At 45.9% G+C, this 16,418-nt stretch overlaps 1 protein-coding gene across 1 annotated transcript; it reads right to left on the bottom strand.

Annotated features, from left to right (window-relative positions):
- Positions 1–1,187: 1,187 nt before the first annotated feature.
- On the bottom strand, positions 1,188–16,054 carry LOC117894684 (ecdysone-induced protein 74EF). The gene is given in 5 exon segments (XM_034801863.1): positions 1,188–2,009; positions 2,011–2,201; positions 3,438–3,692; positions 3,859–4,272; positions 14,691–16,054. Coding segments are annotated over 5 exon segments (2,694 nt in total). The 5' UTR covers positions 15,838–16,054; the 3' UTR covers positions 1,188–1,322.
- Between the last annotated feature and the right edge of the window lie 364 nt (positions 16,055–16,418).

Below are 16,418 nucleotides of genomic sequence, written 5' to 3' on the forward strand. Positions count from 1 at the left end.
GCATTTACAGTGGTTGAAACTTTTAGGCAAAATCTTGATTCCGTTTGTCTCGGTTTTGTGGCAGTGTGACGTTTACAAGAATACAGAAGTTAAGTTTTCCTTTTACGTTTAGTTTTACGCTTTATAAATATATTAGACTTCAGATCGAAAGAGTTTTTGAGTTTGGTTTTGCTGTTCTAGGACTGCTTAAACGATGATTGCTCACAGAGTGCGAGTTCCATGGGCTCCGGGGAGCCCCTGAAAAATTAGCTACTCTTTGCCGTGCTCTTGCCTTTCATATTTTTGTTTGCTGTGAGTTTTTTGTGTACATTTATACGAAACTTACGAAATAATAATTACAAGAAAGTTTAGACCACCAGTTTGTGCAGACGGGGCAGGGACTGTTTACTGTAGCTCCAGTTAGGAAGTAGGAAGTGTGGCGTGGTAGGACTTTAAATGGTGGGTAAGCAGGGGGTAAGGAGAAAAACTTAAATAAATAACCTAAATATACATACGCGTAGAAATAGCTATAACTATGAAATAATAAATTTCTTTCCTTCTTCTTAATAAAATAAGCAACAAAAACAATTAGCCGAAGGACAGGCACAGAGCACACAGGACACAGACACATCCCATATCCCGATCAGTGCCTGTCCTGTCCTCGGGCAGCGGGGGCTGGGGGGCAGTTGAAAGTTGATATTAGGCTAGGGGCATATACAATACATCAAATATACTCATATACAGTGGATAGATGGATAGAGATAGAGAATTTCTTGCAGCTATGCGTCCATCAGTAAGAGTCGGTCCATTCCATCCGCAATAATAATAATCATAATATTAATAATAGTGATAATAATAGAATAACCAATAATAACAATATTCATTAATTAATCGTACAGTTAGAACTATAGTTAAAGTTACAGTTAAAAGTACAACACTAACGCCAATGAATAGATCATTATTTATGTATTTATGTAGGTCCTATGTATATGCTCTCTGTGTGTCTGTTTGTCTGTGGACCAGGGCTACAGGGTGTACATATGTATATAATTCTGGGGTATTTCTGGGGACTATCATCTATGTAATTTATACTCTTCCACGTTAGACCTAATGAAGAAACTCAACACATACAATATACAAGGAAATCCATCCCTTCCCTCCTTCGCGTAGCCCCGATCCGATCCGATCCCAATCGGATCGATCCCAATGCTACTATTGCCGCTAGCCGGTTATTACGGTTATTACGCTCCCCAGAACATATTGCCATCGGTCTGAAAGTGATCCGATCTGAACCGATCTCGGATTACATCTATTTACAGCCGCCTCTCCTCTCCTCTCCTCCCTCACACGCCATTGCAGTCGATCTCGACTATATCCTTGGGCACATCGACAAACTGGTAGACCAGCCGCTGGCCATCCACCTTCGCCAGGATGCCGCGCTGGTAGTAGTAGCGCAGGGCACGGCCCATCGTCTCGTAGTTCATGTCCGGCTTGTTCTTGTGCATGCCCCAGAGGCGGGACACCGCCTTCGAGTCGACCAGCTTGAAGACACCCTTCTCCCGGTTCGTCCACTTGATGAAGCGCGGACAGTACTCCCGATCCTGGAGCAGCTTCAGCAGGAACTCCCACAGGTAGGTGGTGGAGCCCTCCCGGCTGCGCCGCTTCACACCCATCTCCAGCTTCGGCTTGCGCGGCTTCTTCGCCTTCCGCTGCTGGAAGCCGCCCAGCTCCAGCATGTAGGAGAGATCATAGCTGACGCTCGACGTCGCCGGTTGGATGACGCTCTGTGAGGCGGCCGCCGCCGCCGCTGCACTGGCGCTGAGCATGGCGGCCGCTGCCACCGCGCTGCTGCTGCTGCTCACAACGGAGGCCGCCGCTGCATTGGCGATGCTGGAATGCGTGTGCTGCTGCTGCGCTTGGTGTGGATGTGGATGCGAGGGAGGCGCCAGCTGCGAGTGCGGATGCTGCTGCTGCTGCGCGTACGCTTGTTGCTGCTGCTGCTGCTGCTGCTGCTGGGATTGATGCTGCTGCGTTTTGCTGCTGCTGCTGCTGCTGGTGCAGGGAATGATAGCCGTTGACGCCAGAGCTGCGCTGCTGCTGCGTCGGTGCGTTGAAGTAGGACGTTGTCAGGTAGCTGGGGGTCTGGGGAGCGCCGGGCGCCCCTGGATTGCCGACGCCACCGCCGCTACCGCCTCCACTGCTGCCATAATAGTTGTCGGGCACTGCAAGGGGTAAACAGAGATAGACAAAATGTTAGTTGCAGTTCAAATTTCTCCATTTAAAAGGCTAATCTGTCCCACTGTGCACAGGTATAATTTGGTGTGCTTTTTACTAAGTTTAGTTTTTTTTTTTACATCCGGCGTTGTTGCCGCAGTGCCTCTCGCTCTCGCGGGCGACGTTAACGTTGCCCAATTCCCCCCAGCAGTTGTTGGGATCGGTCGCAGGGGGGTCGGACTGGGTGTTGAATAAAAACAAAAGTGAGCAGCAGCAGCACGACTCTCTCTCTCTCTCTCTCTGTCGTTGCTGCTCTCCCCAACACACACCGACACGTACGTCAGAGAGCAACGCACGCTTTCGTGTGTGTCTTCGTTCGTTTCGTTTCGTTTCGTTTCTGCCGCCGAGAGAGGAGACGGTTGCATTTGCGTTGGTGTTGCTCTCTGAGAGCCCCCCATTATTGCCACATTGGCGCTGCCTGCTGCTGGTGGTGCCTCTGCTGCCTCTGTCTCTGCTGTTGCTTTGGCTGTCGTTGCCGTTGCCGTCGTCGTTGTCGTTGTCGTTGTCGTTGTGACCTTCACAATTTGCGCAAAGGCAATGTGTCGATGACCACAGATTTTTATACAGCAAAGCACACAAACACACACAAGCAAAGAGAGAGAGCACAAAAGCAGCGAGTGCAACACATTCTCATTGCAATTGATTGCTCTCTGCGTACATGTTTGCGTGTGTGTGTGTTAGTAAGTTGTTTGCTCTCGCCCCCTGCTTGACATTTTTCGAACAAAATAAAAGAGCTAAGCATTGGCACCCATTCCATTAGGGTAGGAAGGTGGATTAGCAGGGAATTATCCATGACATGCCACAGAGATTCACAGACAGATTACCGGAATAATCAAATCGTTCAGAGGCTTCGATTTATTCTAGTGTTAATCGAATTTTAATCGAGCGACGAAGGCTCATCTCTGAATTTCAGACGTCTCAACAAGTCACAGATATCTATCAAATAAATATTATTACGTGCTTAACTATCATGAACCATGGATAGATAGAATGGCTTTCGAGAGAGGGAATAACTCATTCCATAGTTCCCCAATTTAGGCTATATTTCGTGCACAGTGTCCATAAATTGCAAATGTCCTTCTATCATCGTGAACTGTGTGAACCTTTGTCCTTGCAACCTGACCACTGTGTGCCACATAGCACATACATAAATGCCCCCATTCCATGGTGAAAGTGCTACTCACCCCCAACACTGCGATTCCATATGTTCCTCAGCGAATTCGCCGCATTGTTCTGGTATAAATTCGGATGCAGAAAGGTGCCCGTGTGGAGGTGTGCCGCTGCCGCGGCGGCTGCTGCTGCTGCGGCCGCTGCCGATGCTGACGTGGCAGTGGGCATGCCCAGGCGCGCCTTCAGCTCGTCGGCGCAGGGCTGGCCGCCGGAACTAGAGCTGTCCACGTCGGACACGCCGCTATCCGCGGGACTGGGCGGAAATGAACCTGCATAATTCGGCACAGACGAGGACGAGGACGATGACAAAGAAGAAGTAGACGAAGAAGGCAATTAGCAATCGATATAGAGGAATGTGTATGAGGCTCGGATCGAGTCGAGTCGAGTCGAGGGCGTGTGCAGTGAGTGGTTCACCTTGCTGCCTCTGCCACTCACCTGTTGTGGCCGTCGTGTAGTTCCTGTGATGTGGATTGTGGATGGCGCCGCCGCTGAGCAGATTGTGCAACAGGGGCCGGTGCGGTATGGCCAGTGGTTGTTGCTGCTGCTGGTGTGCACTGTTGTTGTTGTTGTTCCCGTTATTGCCACCACCATTGGTGCCACCGCCCGTTGCACCGCCATGTAAGCTATGCTGCTGCTGCTGGAGCGGCGTGAGCAACGGGTTCTGCTCCGTCTTAATATGCAGCAATGTGGTGGCTCCAGCGAAGGAGCTTCCGTTGTGCTGCTGCTGCTGCTGGTGTTGCTGCTGCTGCTGCAGGATCTGTTGTTGCTGTTGCTGGTGTTGTTGTTGCTGCTGTTGCTGCTGTTGTGGTGCCGGACTCGTCGATTGTTTGACAATAGGAATTTCGGTATCTGCAAGAGGAGGTGGAGTTTAACGTTGTTGAAAAAAGGTTTTTGCTTGGTTATAAGTTCTTACAAGTAATTTAATTCGTTATTAAACATTTTTGAGAGTCTTGCCTAAACATTTATAATGTTATCTAGTAGATGATGTAGGAGAGAGTTGCTTTAAATTATTTTAATTAGATTCTTCCAGCAGTCTGATAGATCTGCATTTAAAATCATTACAGATTGTTCCAGAAATACCATTTAGTAAGTTTCCATTTACAAATCTCTTGAACTTCATGTCATTAGCGCCTCTTAAAATCCCTTAGCTAGATTTCTTAATCACTCTGTCAGCCCTGGAGTAGCCCATTCACCGTTGCCACTCAATCAATGGACTGCTTAACCTCATCCGCGCTCGCATAAATCTTCACACTGCACTCTCCCAACCCACCAACCATCAGCACCCAACCCTCTCTTCAGCGCTGTCAAAATGTCTGTTTTCAAGGGGCTAATAATACGCAAACATTCGCATCATAATTTCATAGAAATGTCATGTTGGATGAAATATTGCTGGCAGGAGGGGGCTTGTAAAATGAAAGATGAAAAAGCAACACAGAGTGGAATGGAAAATGGAATAAAATAAAATGAAGTAGAGTGGAATAGCAACAACAACAACAAATAGCGACAAATGACAAACGGCAAACAACAATTGAAATGCCCCAATTTGTGGAGCCATGAACTCGCAGCAACAACCGTTAAAAGCTGCAGAAAATGAAGAGGAAGACGGCAGGGACAGAGGCAGAGGCGGAGGCAAAAGAAAAGCAAGAAAAAATTGGCTTCTCACTTTCCTTTGCAATGCAATTTCTCTAGCTCACTCGCACTTGCACGGACAACCTCTCTCCCTCTCTGTCTTATTGTAATTGTTGTTGCTAAAAAGTAAAAGTGCATTTTCACTTATTTCATGCAGCAGCAGCAGCAGCAGCCGCAGCAACAAAAAAAAGCGAAAAAATTGCATTGAATGTCAAGCTGTTCACACACTGCGACTGCGACAGCGACGGCAACGGCAACGGCAGAGCGCGGCCCATTCCATCACTGCTGTCTCGCTCTGGCAAATGCAAAGTGCAGGCGGGCCGCAGCGAGCGAGCGTCAAAGCTGGCAGCGCAATGAAGCTTGCAAGCAGCACACACTCGCTCATACACTCACTCGCACACACACAGGCACACACAGGCATACAATTGGCAGCAAGAGAGGAAGAGAAATCAGGTCAAGGCTTGTCGGCTCTGCTGTTGCTGTTAGTGGTGGAGGAGGAGGAGGAGAAGAGGGAGAAGAAGGGAGGGAAGCGACGACGAGTTTACAATTTATGCTTTGCTTGCTGCATTATTGCATGTTGTACGTCTCTCTCTCTCTCTCTCTCTCGCTCTTTGAGTGTGTCTGTGTTTGTGTGCTTTTTACAGCTTTTTAAATACAGACGACCGACATCGTCTCGTTTTGATTGCCTGCCCGCACCCGCACCCGCACACGCACCGTAGCGCTCCGCTTATTCCGTTCATTCCGTTGTGGGTGAATGAGAAGCATGTAAAAACATGAACAAAAACAACAAAAACCCAAAAGCCGCAGCACAGAAATATTAAAAAGTAAAATAAAATATGGCACAAAAGCGTATTTACCCACAAAAAAAGCGAAGAGATGGCAGGGGAGGAAAGGCATAGAAGGTGCACCCCACGGAAATCGCGCGGCAACAAAACAGCTGTGCGCCAGCCTGCAATCCCCAGCCCACACACACACAAAATGTTCCACCCCCCTCTGCTGCAGCCCCAAAAATCTACATTTCTCTCGCAATTTTTTAACGGAAATTATAAATACGAGTATATGTACACATATAATTTTCGCCGAGTTTTTACATTTTGTTTGTTTCGTCGAGTTGAGAATTTCCTTTCTGTTTTCCTGCTCTCTCTATTTACTCAAGTTTTAATCGCTTGTCGAAGTCGAGAGGCTGTCGGAAATGCCCGTCACTTGCCGCCATACTTTACGTATGCCTTGTACCCTGTAATCTCTGTGAACAAGGGGTATATTGAGCAAATATTACTATGCAAATTCCATTCTATTCTTGTCTAATCGAATTCCATTTGGTAATTGTCTTCTTGTTTCCATATGTAGGGGGTAACCCACAGTCATGATGTTCTCTATCTGTAGTGTTTCTTGCTTGTTATATTTTAGTTTGTCGTTGGAGCCGCTACGGGTGGTGCCAGGTCTCACGTGTTTTTGTCTGTGGCATACGTTGCGTATGCGCAATTGATTGCAGGTGTCCGCACACGGGAAGTGCGTAAGATTGAGCCAAAAATGCTCTCAATGATTACATTTGAACAGGGAAGTGCTTACGAAATGCCACACTAAAATAAATGCACGTGCAAGTTCTGTTTCAGGTCATGATTTAAGCGAATTTAAAGGAACTTTAATTACTATAGAATATATACAATGATGTATGATTCCATTACAAGTGGTTTGTGGCAGGCATTCACGTACGAAACGTGTGCGATTACTTCCTGTTGGCATACTACGCTTATGAGTAGTGCCCGGTTTCTCATATTGCACATACGCAGCGGTGTGGGATGAGAACAGATTTTCTGGGAAAACTAAGGAATTGCACCCCCATGTGCGCTTGGGGTTCCCTCCGCAAGATAACTAAGACTACCATCCAGTCCATTCTCTTTTTGCTGTTTGCCTACCGAGAGCTTTCACTGTACTATTACAGTGGAACCCAGGGGCAATCATAGAGCCCACAGACGAACGTTCAACTTTAATGGTGCATAAACAAACAGAAAACACAACCACACACAGCAAAAAAAGAAGGAAAAAACCTACAAAACATTGCAATGCTGCGCCAAATGTGCGCTGACCTCTAAAAATGCGGTCTAATAAAAACAACAACAGCAACAACACAACAAGAAACCCCACCAAAAAGCCAACAAAACACACTAGAAAAAAATATATAAAAAATACACATAAAAAACAACAAAACATTTAATATATTACGAGAAAACAAAGCGAAATTGGCAAACCAACACGCACACACACACACACACAGAGGCACGCATAGACATGTCAAAGAAATTAACGGTAAAGTCATGTGCATGTTTTTGTTGCTTTGCTTTTTGCTATTTCTTTTCGTTGAATTTTGAATCACTTCCAGCGGCAGCAGCAGCGACGGCAACGGCGACTGCGACGGTGTCCCTAGTCCCGCCACAAATTTGGACTTGAACTGCTGCTCGTTGATATGTGCGCGGCATTTTGGGACAGTTACATCACAATTCCGGACAAACGGACAGACGGACGGACAGACAGCACAGCATAGCATTTGCCGTGGCAGCAAGAGTAGGTCAATGTAGGTACGAGCCATCGTCGGTCGGTCTGTTGTTGTTTGTGGTTGTTGCTGTAGGTATGATTAGTTTGTTGCCATATAAAGCTGATATGCGAGTGCCGCCTGCAAGTGGGTTTACAATATACAAATACTCTTTGCCAGAGGGTGCTAAGATTCTGTCTAGGTTTTGACTCCCACAGAGAACTAAAGGTATTATTCATGATCAGCATTAAACATTTATAGAATATAGATTTCCATTGGATCTCCCTTTCCATTTCCATTCAAATTTGTCCTCTAAGAAGTTAATTTTGATTTAAATATCCTCAAAATGAGAGAGCATTTAATCTTCGATTGACTTTCGTGCACTTTTTCTTAACGCTTTTTATTTTTTTCGGGCTTGCTTGGGTTTTGTGTTTCAATGGTGGATAAGGAGGCGTCATCGGAGGAGTTTTGTTTTATTGTTGCCGCTCGAAGTTTGTTTACAATTTTCGTAGCATTCATTTCCGAAAGCAGTAGAAGCTGCTCCGCTGTCTGCTTAACAACAATTACAGCAACACCAACACCAACAACAGCAACAACAACTTGAGCTTGTAATTGTTTATGGCATTTTGGTTATTGGCCTATTTTTGATGTGCCTCGGACCGACATTTCTTGTGTGATTTGTGGGCGGTTTGGCAAGCAACAAAAAAGTGAATTGTTGTGTGTGGGTTGCCCCCTCAAAGGGGAATTCACTTTTCGAGCATTACTTTTTTTCTGTATAAAAAAGTTTGAACATTTTTAACAGACATTAATCGGTGGAAAGTGAGCGAATGAAATTGCAGCTTTTGGTGTCCGAGAGATTACGATTTGGGGATTGGGGTTGGGGTTGAGGTTGGAGGCTGGCATATCGAATGACATGGGAAAAATTTAATAAAAGAAATATAAATATGGAAATGTCGGCTTCGATTGGATTAAATAATAAATTTATCTATCGGAGAGAGCTTAAAATATTTAGCCATACTAACCCCGTTCTCTTTGAACGTTAATTTAATTGGTGATTCCCTGGGAATAATCCATCATTACCTGCCACCATTTCCCACCAACAAAAGCACATAAATAAATAAATATGCTAAATATACAAACTCTATTCATCAGAAAACTATTATTTGTGCACTCCTTAATGGTTGGATGGTTGTTCGAGTAGGGCGAGTATTCCACACAAATTCCCCCACAATTACCCAAAACAAATAAATAGATATGAAATTGTCGCGAAAGAACTACAAGATACCCTATAATGTGTTAAATTAATGGTAGATTTAATGGTAACTCTTCAGAGAATCCACTAAATGTTCCTTTTTGCATGTAAAATGTATCTGCTTGGGCACTAAATCTTTGTTTAATGGATTGTGGGGCCTTGATTGGGTTTCCTCCACCTGTTTCAAGCGGAATATACCCTGGGGTACTACTCGAACAGGATATGAGCAACAGAAAAACAAATGGTTTTTGTGTCGATAATTTCACTTGTGCGCAATATTGCGCCAAACCGGAATCGAAATGGTTTTAGATGGCCATTGTGGACTGGGGATGCGGTACATGGGATACACACATTTATTTATTTATTGCCAATAATCATAATAATATAATTTATTGCACTTGCAGTGGCTGTGTGTGCCTGTGTGTGGATGAAAGCAAAAAATTCAAGTTAATTTTGTTCGACTGCAGCCTGCACAAAAGAGGAGAAAAAACAAAATCCACAACAGAAGCAGCGCAAAAGGGAGACAGCAACAGGAGTGAAGAAAAGCGACAACAACGCAAAAGTTCTATATTTAAATATTATAATTTATGTGTTTGTTTGGCAATTGTTTAGTTGCTTTTGCTTCTGCTGTTGTTGTTTGTGTTCGTTTTTATTTTTTGCTGGTGAATGTCTCCTCTTCCCCAAAATATGTCTTCCCCTTTCGTCTGCCCCGCTCTGTCAACCATCCACGATCCCCATTCCGCAGCTCTCATTCCCTGTCGCTGTCTCGCTCCCACACTGATTCTATATTCCCCATCATTCCCTGTCTTTCTTTCATTCCCACTCGCATTCCTCGTGCCTTCCATTCCCGTTTGCTTTCCCTTTCGCACTTTCGCAGAACTGTGCCTCCCCTCTGACAACGGTCCCTCCTGTTCATGCTGTCGTGACTGCCTCGCTCTCTCGCTCCATCTCTCCTCTCTCTAAATTCCTGTTCTGCTGCTTATTTTGGCTTTTATGCCGACGTCGCTGCCACTGCCACTGTGTGAGTGTATGGGTGAAAAGAATAAAGCTGTTTTCTGCTCTTGTTGCTCACTTTTTTCCTGCTCTTCTGTCGCGTCGTCGCCGCTGCTTTGTCTGGGTGTGTGTGGCTGTGAGTGTGCGTTATCCGCGAGACCTTGAACTTGAGACTGAATTTCCAAAAAGCGTACCAGCACAAACACTCACACACGCAAGCAGAGGCAGAGGCGCAAAGGCAGAGCACACACAGCCGAACATGATTCTCATTGTTTGCACACCACACGCACAGACACATCCACACACAGCTACGAACGGACGGGCTTGCATATCAAGCAATTTCTTTGCCTTTTTTTTAGCCTTTTTCAGCCTTAAATATTTGGACACATATGCATTTAATACACATACACACACCACACACACACACACAGCGACAAAATTCTTCCCCCAATATTTCCGCATTAAGAAATTTGCTTTTTGTTTGCCTTTTTTTTCGTTTGTTTTTTACGACTGCCTTTTGTTGTTCTATACTCGAAAATCTCTCAATCTCGACAAATATAATGTAATTTCTTCTGAAATATGTATATTCATTTGTTTTGTGTTTTTGTTGCTTGATTTTAGCTGAGATCTTTTTTAATTTGTCATTAAGTACTTTTATTTATATTAAATGTGTTTTATTGCAGGGTATATAAGGTGCATAAGTAGTATGTGTATGTACATACATATGTATGTGTTGCATATAGATTGACGCATTTGCCTCCAGTCCCAATTTGTTGTTGAATTTTTAATTTGTTTTTATTTTTGCGATTGTTGATTTGATTTGATTTTGTAACCAACACTTTTATGGCTTTCCAAATGCATAATTCTTTTTCTCGTTATTATATTTTGCATAAATTTGCATTAAATTTGATAGAAAAAATGTGTGTTTATATTACAAAATTTAGATGAGGGAGAAGCAGGCACTTTTTGTGGAATATGTGCCATGTTTTGATGGAATTTTATGTACCATAGGAATATCCATATGTCCACAACTATCTTTAAAGTTGGGCAGAGAGCTTGTAAATTTAAAAAAAATTCGCGGGGACTTACATACATTAATCCTCAAACTGTTTCCATATTTGCAATCAAATTTCTTTTAATTGATTTGCATATAAAGAATCGTGTATATGGGGACTTTTACAACCCGCATAACCAGTTATTGAATGTAAGCGTTTCGTCTTGTCGATATTTCCTATAAACATTTTGTATTTAAATCTAATTATGAGTCAGCGCTTTTTGTGAATCTTTATTGTATAATATTGTTTCGGTTTTGTTTTGCTTCCCTTTGTACCCAGTAGGTTCATTTCAGTTTATTTGTGTCTAATAATCGTTAAGTGTTCGGCCACTTCCCATAGTTTTTTTTGTCCAAAATTAACACTTTCTAGTGGTTGATAAAATTCGACTCTTGTCACGCGCCAACATTTTGTGGCCCTACAGGTGTTAATTGCATGAGAATCGCTTTTGCCACACGGAAATTCCAAACATAATTGATCAATGGCCAGTCATTAAATAGTCACTGGAAAGTTTTAGCATCCATTTGAGCAGCAGAAGAAATCAAAGTTGGCTGAGAACATTACGTTCTGGCATTTTGCAACAAGTTAAAGCCGTTGGGGCCTTGACCCGATCCGAGAACTGCACCGACCATATGGCCGCCACACCAGAGACATGTGCAACAGTGGCACACGGCCTGCAACCCCTCCTCTGTCTACATTTTGCTCAATTTAGTGTCTCGAATTGCGATAATCCGATTTTGTAATTGCGTTACGTTAGCCCAAGGGGGGGTGGGTGTCTGACATAATCTATGTATCTAGAAATGGCATTCAGAAGGGGTGCCCCCGACTGTCTCATTATCGAAGCCAATCAATAAGTCAACCGATAAGGCGATAAGGGGACTGCGGCTCTATCCGCAACTGCAGAGACAGTGCCAGGAGAACGACAGGGAGAAAGAGGGGGAGAAAGAGAGCCCAAAACGATTACAAAATCTGAAAGATATACGCTTTGGGGCATATGCCACAATATGCTATATGGGGCAGCAGGCAGGCAGGCAGGCAGGCAGCAGCAGCAGCAGCTTACATAATTCTAAGGCAAAACCGTATTTGGGTTAAGACAAAAAATTGAGTGAAAAAAAATGGGAAAATCATTTGCTAATTTCTTGCCACGAAACGAGAAATTTAAGTTTTTTCCGCGCACACTCGATGTGTGTATCTGTATCTGTATTTGTGTATGCCCGTGTGTGTGTGTGTGTGTGTGTGTGTGTGTGCGTTTGTCTGCTCAGGTTGTTGCCAATCTATTCCCAACCTACCTCAAAATGTTTTGCGTTAGGCCTGAAAAAAAGCCACAGAGAGCGGATTCGTGGGGAGGTCTGGTGGCTCTGGTCTGGCCTGCCCGAACAACTTGCGCTCTTTTTCACTATTTCCCACATCGTGAGCACACAGAAACACAGATAAAGATACGAACACACACAGAGACAGGGCTAAGCTGGTTTGTCATGTAAAGATACTTTACAGCAAAGAGGAAGATAGACAGCGAGACACAGAGAGACACAGAGAGAGAGAGAGCGTAACCAGACGCTCGGCTCTGCCTGCTCTCCGTGGCCGCATGTCGCAATTGAAAGTTGCCACCGCTTCGCTCTGTCTCCTGCCTCTTTTTCTGCCTCTCTGCCACTGTGTGGGTGGATGGGTGGCGGTGCTGCTGCTGCTTCTGCTGGCTGTTGTTGTTGCCGCTTCTGTCGAAAGGCCCGCAAAAGGTTGAAGGTAAGACTAAGAGAAGAAACCAAAACAAAAGCCCCACAAAATGAAGTCATGAGGAACGCACACACACACACACACACACAGACGCAGAGGGACGACACAAGGGGCCAAAGAAAAAGGTTAAAGTAAATAAATAAAAGATGAAAATGTTGTAAGCGGAAAATGTATATCATCTAGGAATTAGTGTGAGAAATTAAATGAAATAGAAACAAAACTCAAATAAAAGGCAGAGGCAGAGGCAGAGACTCCAATTTCAACAGCAGTTGCCAGCTTGTGGAGCGGAAAGATGCCAAAATGGAAGTGGGTGGTAGGACTGAGGCTTAAATACAGGTGGGAATACAGTGTTCCAAATGATTGGGAATTCGCTAAGCGTTTGCATAAGTGATGTTGTGTATGGGGTTCAGTTGAGGTCAGGGTTCAAATCGTCAACAGCTGAAACTATGAAGGATACAGCCACACAGATGGGTGGAATTTTAGAGATAAAGTAGCTGCTGGTTCTGTACATTTTAGGGAGTGAAGGGAGCTGCTCCGCACATTAATTGCTTCTGGCACTTTTCGTTTCTGGATACCATTTAAAAGTGTTCTCCCCCCATCCCCCAGCTGCAATCTCCCCCATAAATCGTTCACCATCTTGCACTTTGGGGAGCTGTGAGCGAGAGGAGCACATTTCCGCCAGAGCGTCTTTTGGTCAAGAACTGCAATTGGCAGAAACATTTGCTACTAGCTGGTGTGTGCCTGTGTGTGTGTGTGTATCTCCGGAGCCACGGGGCCCCAGCCAAATCAAAGTAAAAGCTGCGTTGCAAAAAGCCAAAACCGAGGCAATCTCTGGGCCAGGCCAAGAGCAATAGGAGAGGGGGAAGAAACGGGTGGGGGATCAGTGGGAATAGAGGGAGCCGGAGCAGCAGTAACTCTGCTGACTGCTGACGACGTCGACGCCCCGTGTAAAAGTCAAATAGAGGAAACAAGTTGTTGGTTGTAGGGTTACGAGCCAGGCCATGTCCCATGGCACACACACACACACACACACACAGTGAGTGGTTGGGGGAGCCGCTTTGGAGTATGTAGCAAGTGGCAGGCAGTCTCCCCCCCTTCATACCCCTTCAAGTCATTTAGCAGTTAAGTTGGCAGAGCTTTGGCAGTTTTAGAGCAGCAGCAGCGGTAGCAGCGGGAGAGGGAGCGTAAAACTATTCCACACACAAACACATAGACAGACCGACTGAGAGAGAGAGAGAATTTACAAAACTATAAGCAAATGCAGCCAAGAGACAGAGAGAGAGAGAGAGCGTGAGCTCCATCATGCATAGTTTTTTTTACACTCACTTAAGCTAGATAGACGACCAGCTGGCTCTGGTTTGCTCTCTGGCGCTGCCACTGCCACTGCCGCCTCTCTGCCTGACTCTCTTGCTCGCTGCTTTTGCCTCTGCTGGCCGCCTCAAGCAATCAATAAAATTGTTGAGGTGGGTTAGGAAACTGTTACGAAGCCGTTGACGTAGACGTCGCTGGGTGCTGCTGGTTAGGATTCAGATTCAGATTCAGAGTCAAATTCTGCTTTTGCTTCTGGTGCTTAGGCAGCGACGCCGCAGCGACGCCGGCGGAAATTGCGCTATTTTAAATAATGTTTATTTTCGCTTTTTTTCTATATATCGTTTTTGTTTGTCTGCTGTCCTCCTCCTCAACGCCATCTCCTCTCTCTCCGTCTGCTTTTTCCGTGCATTGTTTTTTTTCTACGGCTATAAACATATTTTGTTGTTGCCAAATTGACATTTCATTTCACAATTCTTGCTGCTTAGACTCAGACATTCGTGGGTTGGGGGGTGCCACGGAAGTGGGGTATGAAGCAAGCAAAACAAAAAGGAAACAAAACAAATTCATTTCGATTAAGAATTTCGAAAGGGAAATGGCGAATAATCCGCGTGTGGGTTTTCCCCAGCAACTAGAAATTCTCCCAAACTTAAAACTGCCCAAAAATCCATGGAATTTCCCACGCAGCAACCAAAAGTTTAATTCCTTTCGGTACATTTCAGCAGTAATCCAAATCCCTGCCCTGACCCTGCCCAGTCCCCATCACACTTACAGTATCGCTTCATCAAGCTCTTCTTGTAGGCCGCCGAACGTTCCGCCTTGCGCTCCGGCTTGAGGCGCATCCTCGCCCGCTCACACTGCGCCGAGTCGTCCGACTCCGTGCCGGAGTAGGTGCGTCCACGACGGCGACTGGCCGCAGAGACGGCCGCTGCAGCATTGGCCGCGGCGCTGGTGGCACTGCTCAGGGACAGATCCAGAGGCGAGTCGTAGCCATCCTGGTACTGCTCGAGGAGTTCCTCATCGTCTGCGTCTGCCTCAACATCCGCATCGGCCTCGGCATCGTCCACATCCTCGAGGGTCTCCTCGTCTTCGATGTCGCTCATGGGCTGTTGCTGGCTTCCCGCGGGATCCCTGTGCTGTGGCTGAGGCAGGAGCTGACTGGCGGCAGCCTGGACATTGCTGGTGATGACGGAAGTCCGCTGAAGCTGCTGCTTGCGCTCCCACAGAATCTTCGATACATCGTCCAGGGTGCTGCGAGTTTTGTCCGGGGAGGATTGGTGGTGCTGCTGCTGTCTCAGATGGTTGTACAGCACTTTGAACTCGCGGCACTCCGGGGCGAGGGATTCGGGCTCCTCATCCTCCTCCGCCTCATCCACGGCGACAGCTGGGGCACAGATTTCCTCTGCATGTGGTGGCGCTGGCTCTTGGGCTTTGGCGGCGGACGCAGCTGGACATGGACTTTGCCGCGCCGACCCTGACTCGGTATCATCTATGGCACCTGGTTCTGGTTCTGGTTCCCGTTCCTGCTTCTCCAGCTTTACCAGCTTCTCCCGCTCCTCATGCTCCTCTTTCTCTGCTTTGGGTTCCTCCTGGCAGCTGGCAGCCTCCTCCATGGGCTCCTCGGCCTCTGGGCTCTCCCCCGCTGCTGGCGGCGCCTCGACTGGTGCTGGCACAGCTGCTGCCGCTGGTGATGCCACAGGCGTGGGCGTGGCCGAGGACAGTGACGAACTGGACGACGAAGAGGATGAGGAGGAGGACAACGACGAAGACGATGACAGAGAAGAGGATAATGATGAGGACAGTGATGAAGAGGAGGACAGCGAGGAGCTGGAACTGGAGCTGGAGACATTGGCTAGGGCTGCCGCCTGGCTGGCGAAGTTGTGCGCCGTGGCAGCCACCAAATGTTGCACCATAATCATTTTGCACAACGCGTCGTATGCGTGATGTCTGCGATAAATGGTTGCGTATACGCAGCGTGTTACACTTTAGACATGGCTTTTCCTAGTGGTTCACTCCACAGTGTGTTTCCCTTTCCCTCTCCTTTGTAATTGTTTAAACTAATTCTTTTAAAATTGCACTAAAACTTGTTCCTTTTGCACTTTCGGTTCGTTGTTTGTGGGTTTTGTTTGTTGTTTGTTTGTTGCTTTTGCTGTTTATTATTCTTCTTTTTGTTGCAGCTTTATTTGAGGTATTTTCAATCTTCAATTGCATTTAAAAATTTATAACATATTCGGCTCAGATTTGCATTTGCATTTTGTTGCTGTTGTTTTTGAACTTTTCACAGATTCTGGACGTTTATTTTCTTGAATTTTCTATCATGCGGCGCAAGTTTGACTAACTTTGGGGCACCTCTTGGGTTGCCGGTGTGGCAGCGACACAGGGAGTCATAATTTGTTGTGGGCAGTAGCAGATAGTTTATTCTCTACTAAATATAACTCTATGTTGCACAAGCACTCGGCACAGCACGCTTTGGGGCATGCCTCTGTCTCTCTTTTTGCTT

The sequence above is a fragment of the Drosophila subobscura genome, chromosome J (assembly GCF_008121235.1).
Source record: "Drosophila subobscura isolate 14011-0131.10 chromosome J, UCBerk_Dsub_1.0, whole genome shotgun sequence".
In the NCBI taxonomy this organism is placed as follows: domain Eukaryota; kingdom Metazoa; phylum Arthropoda; class Insecta; order Diptera; family Drosophilidae; genus Drosophila; species Drosophila subobscura.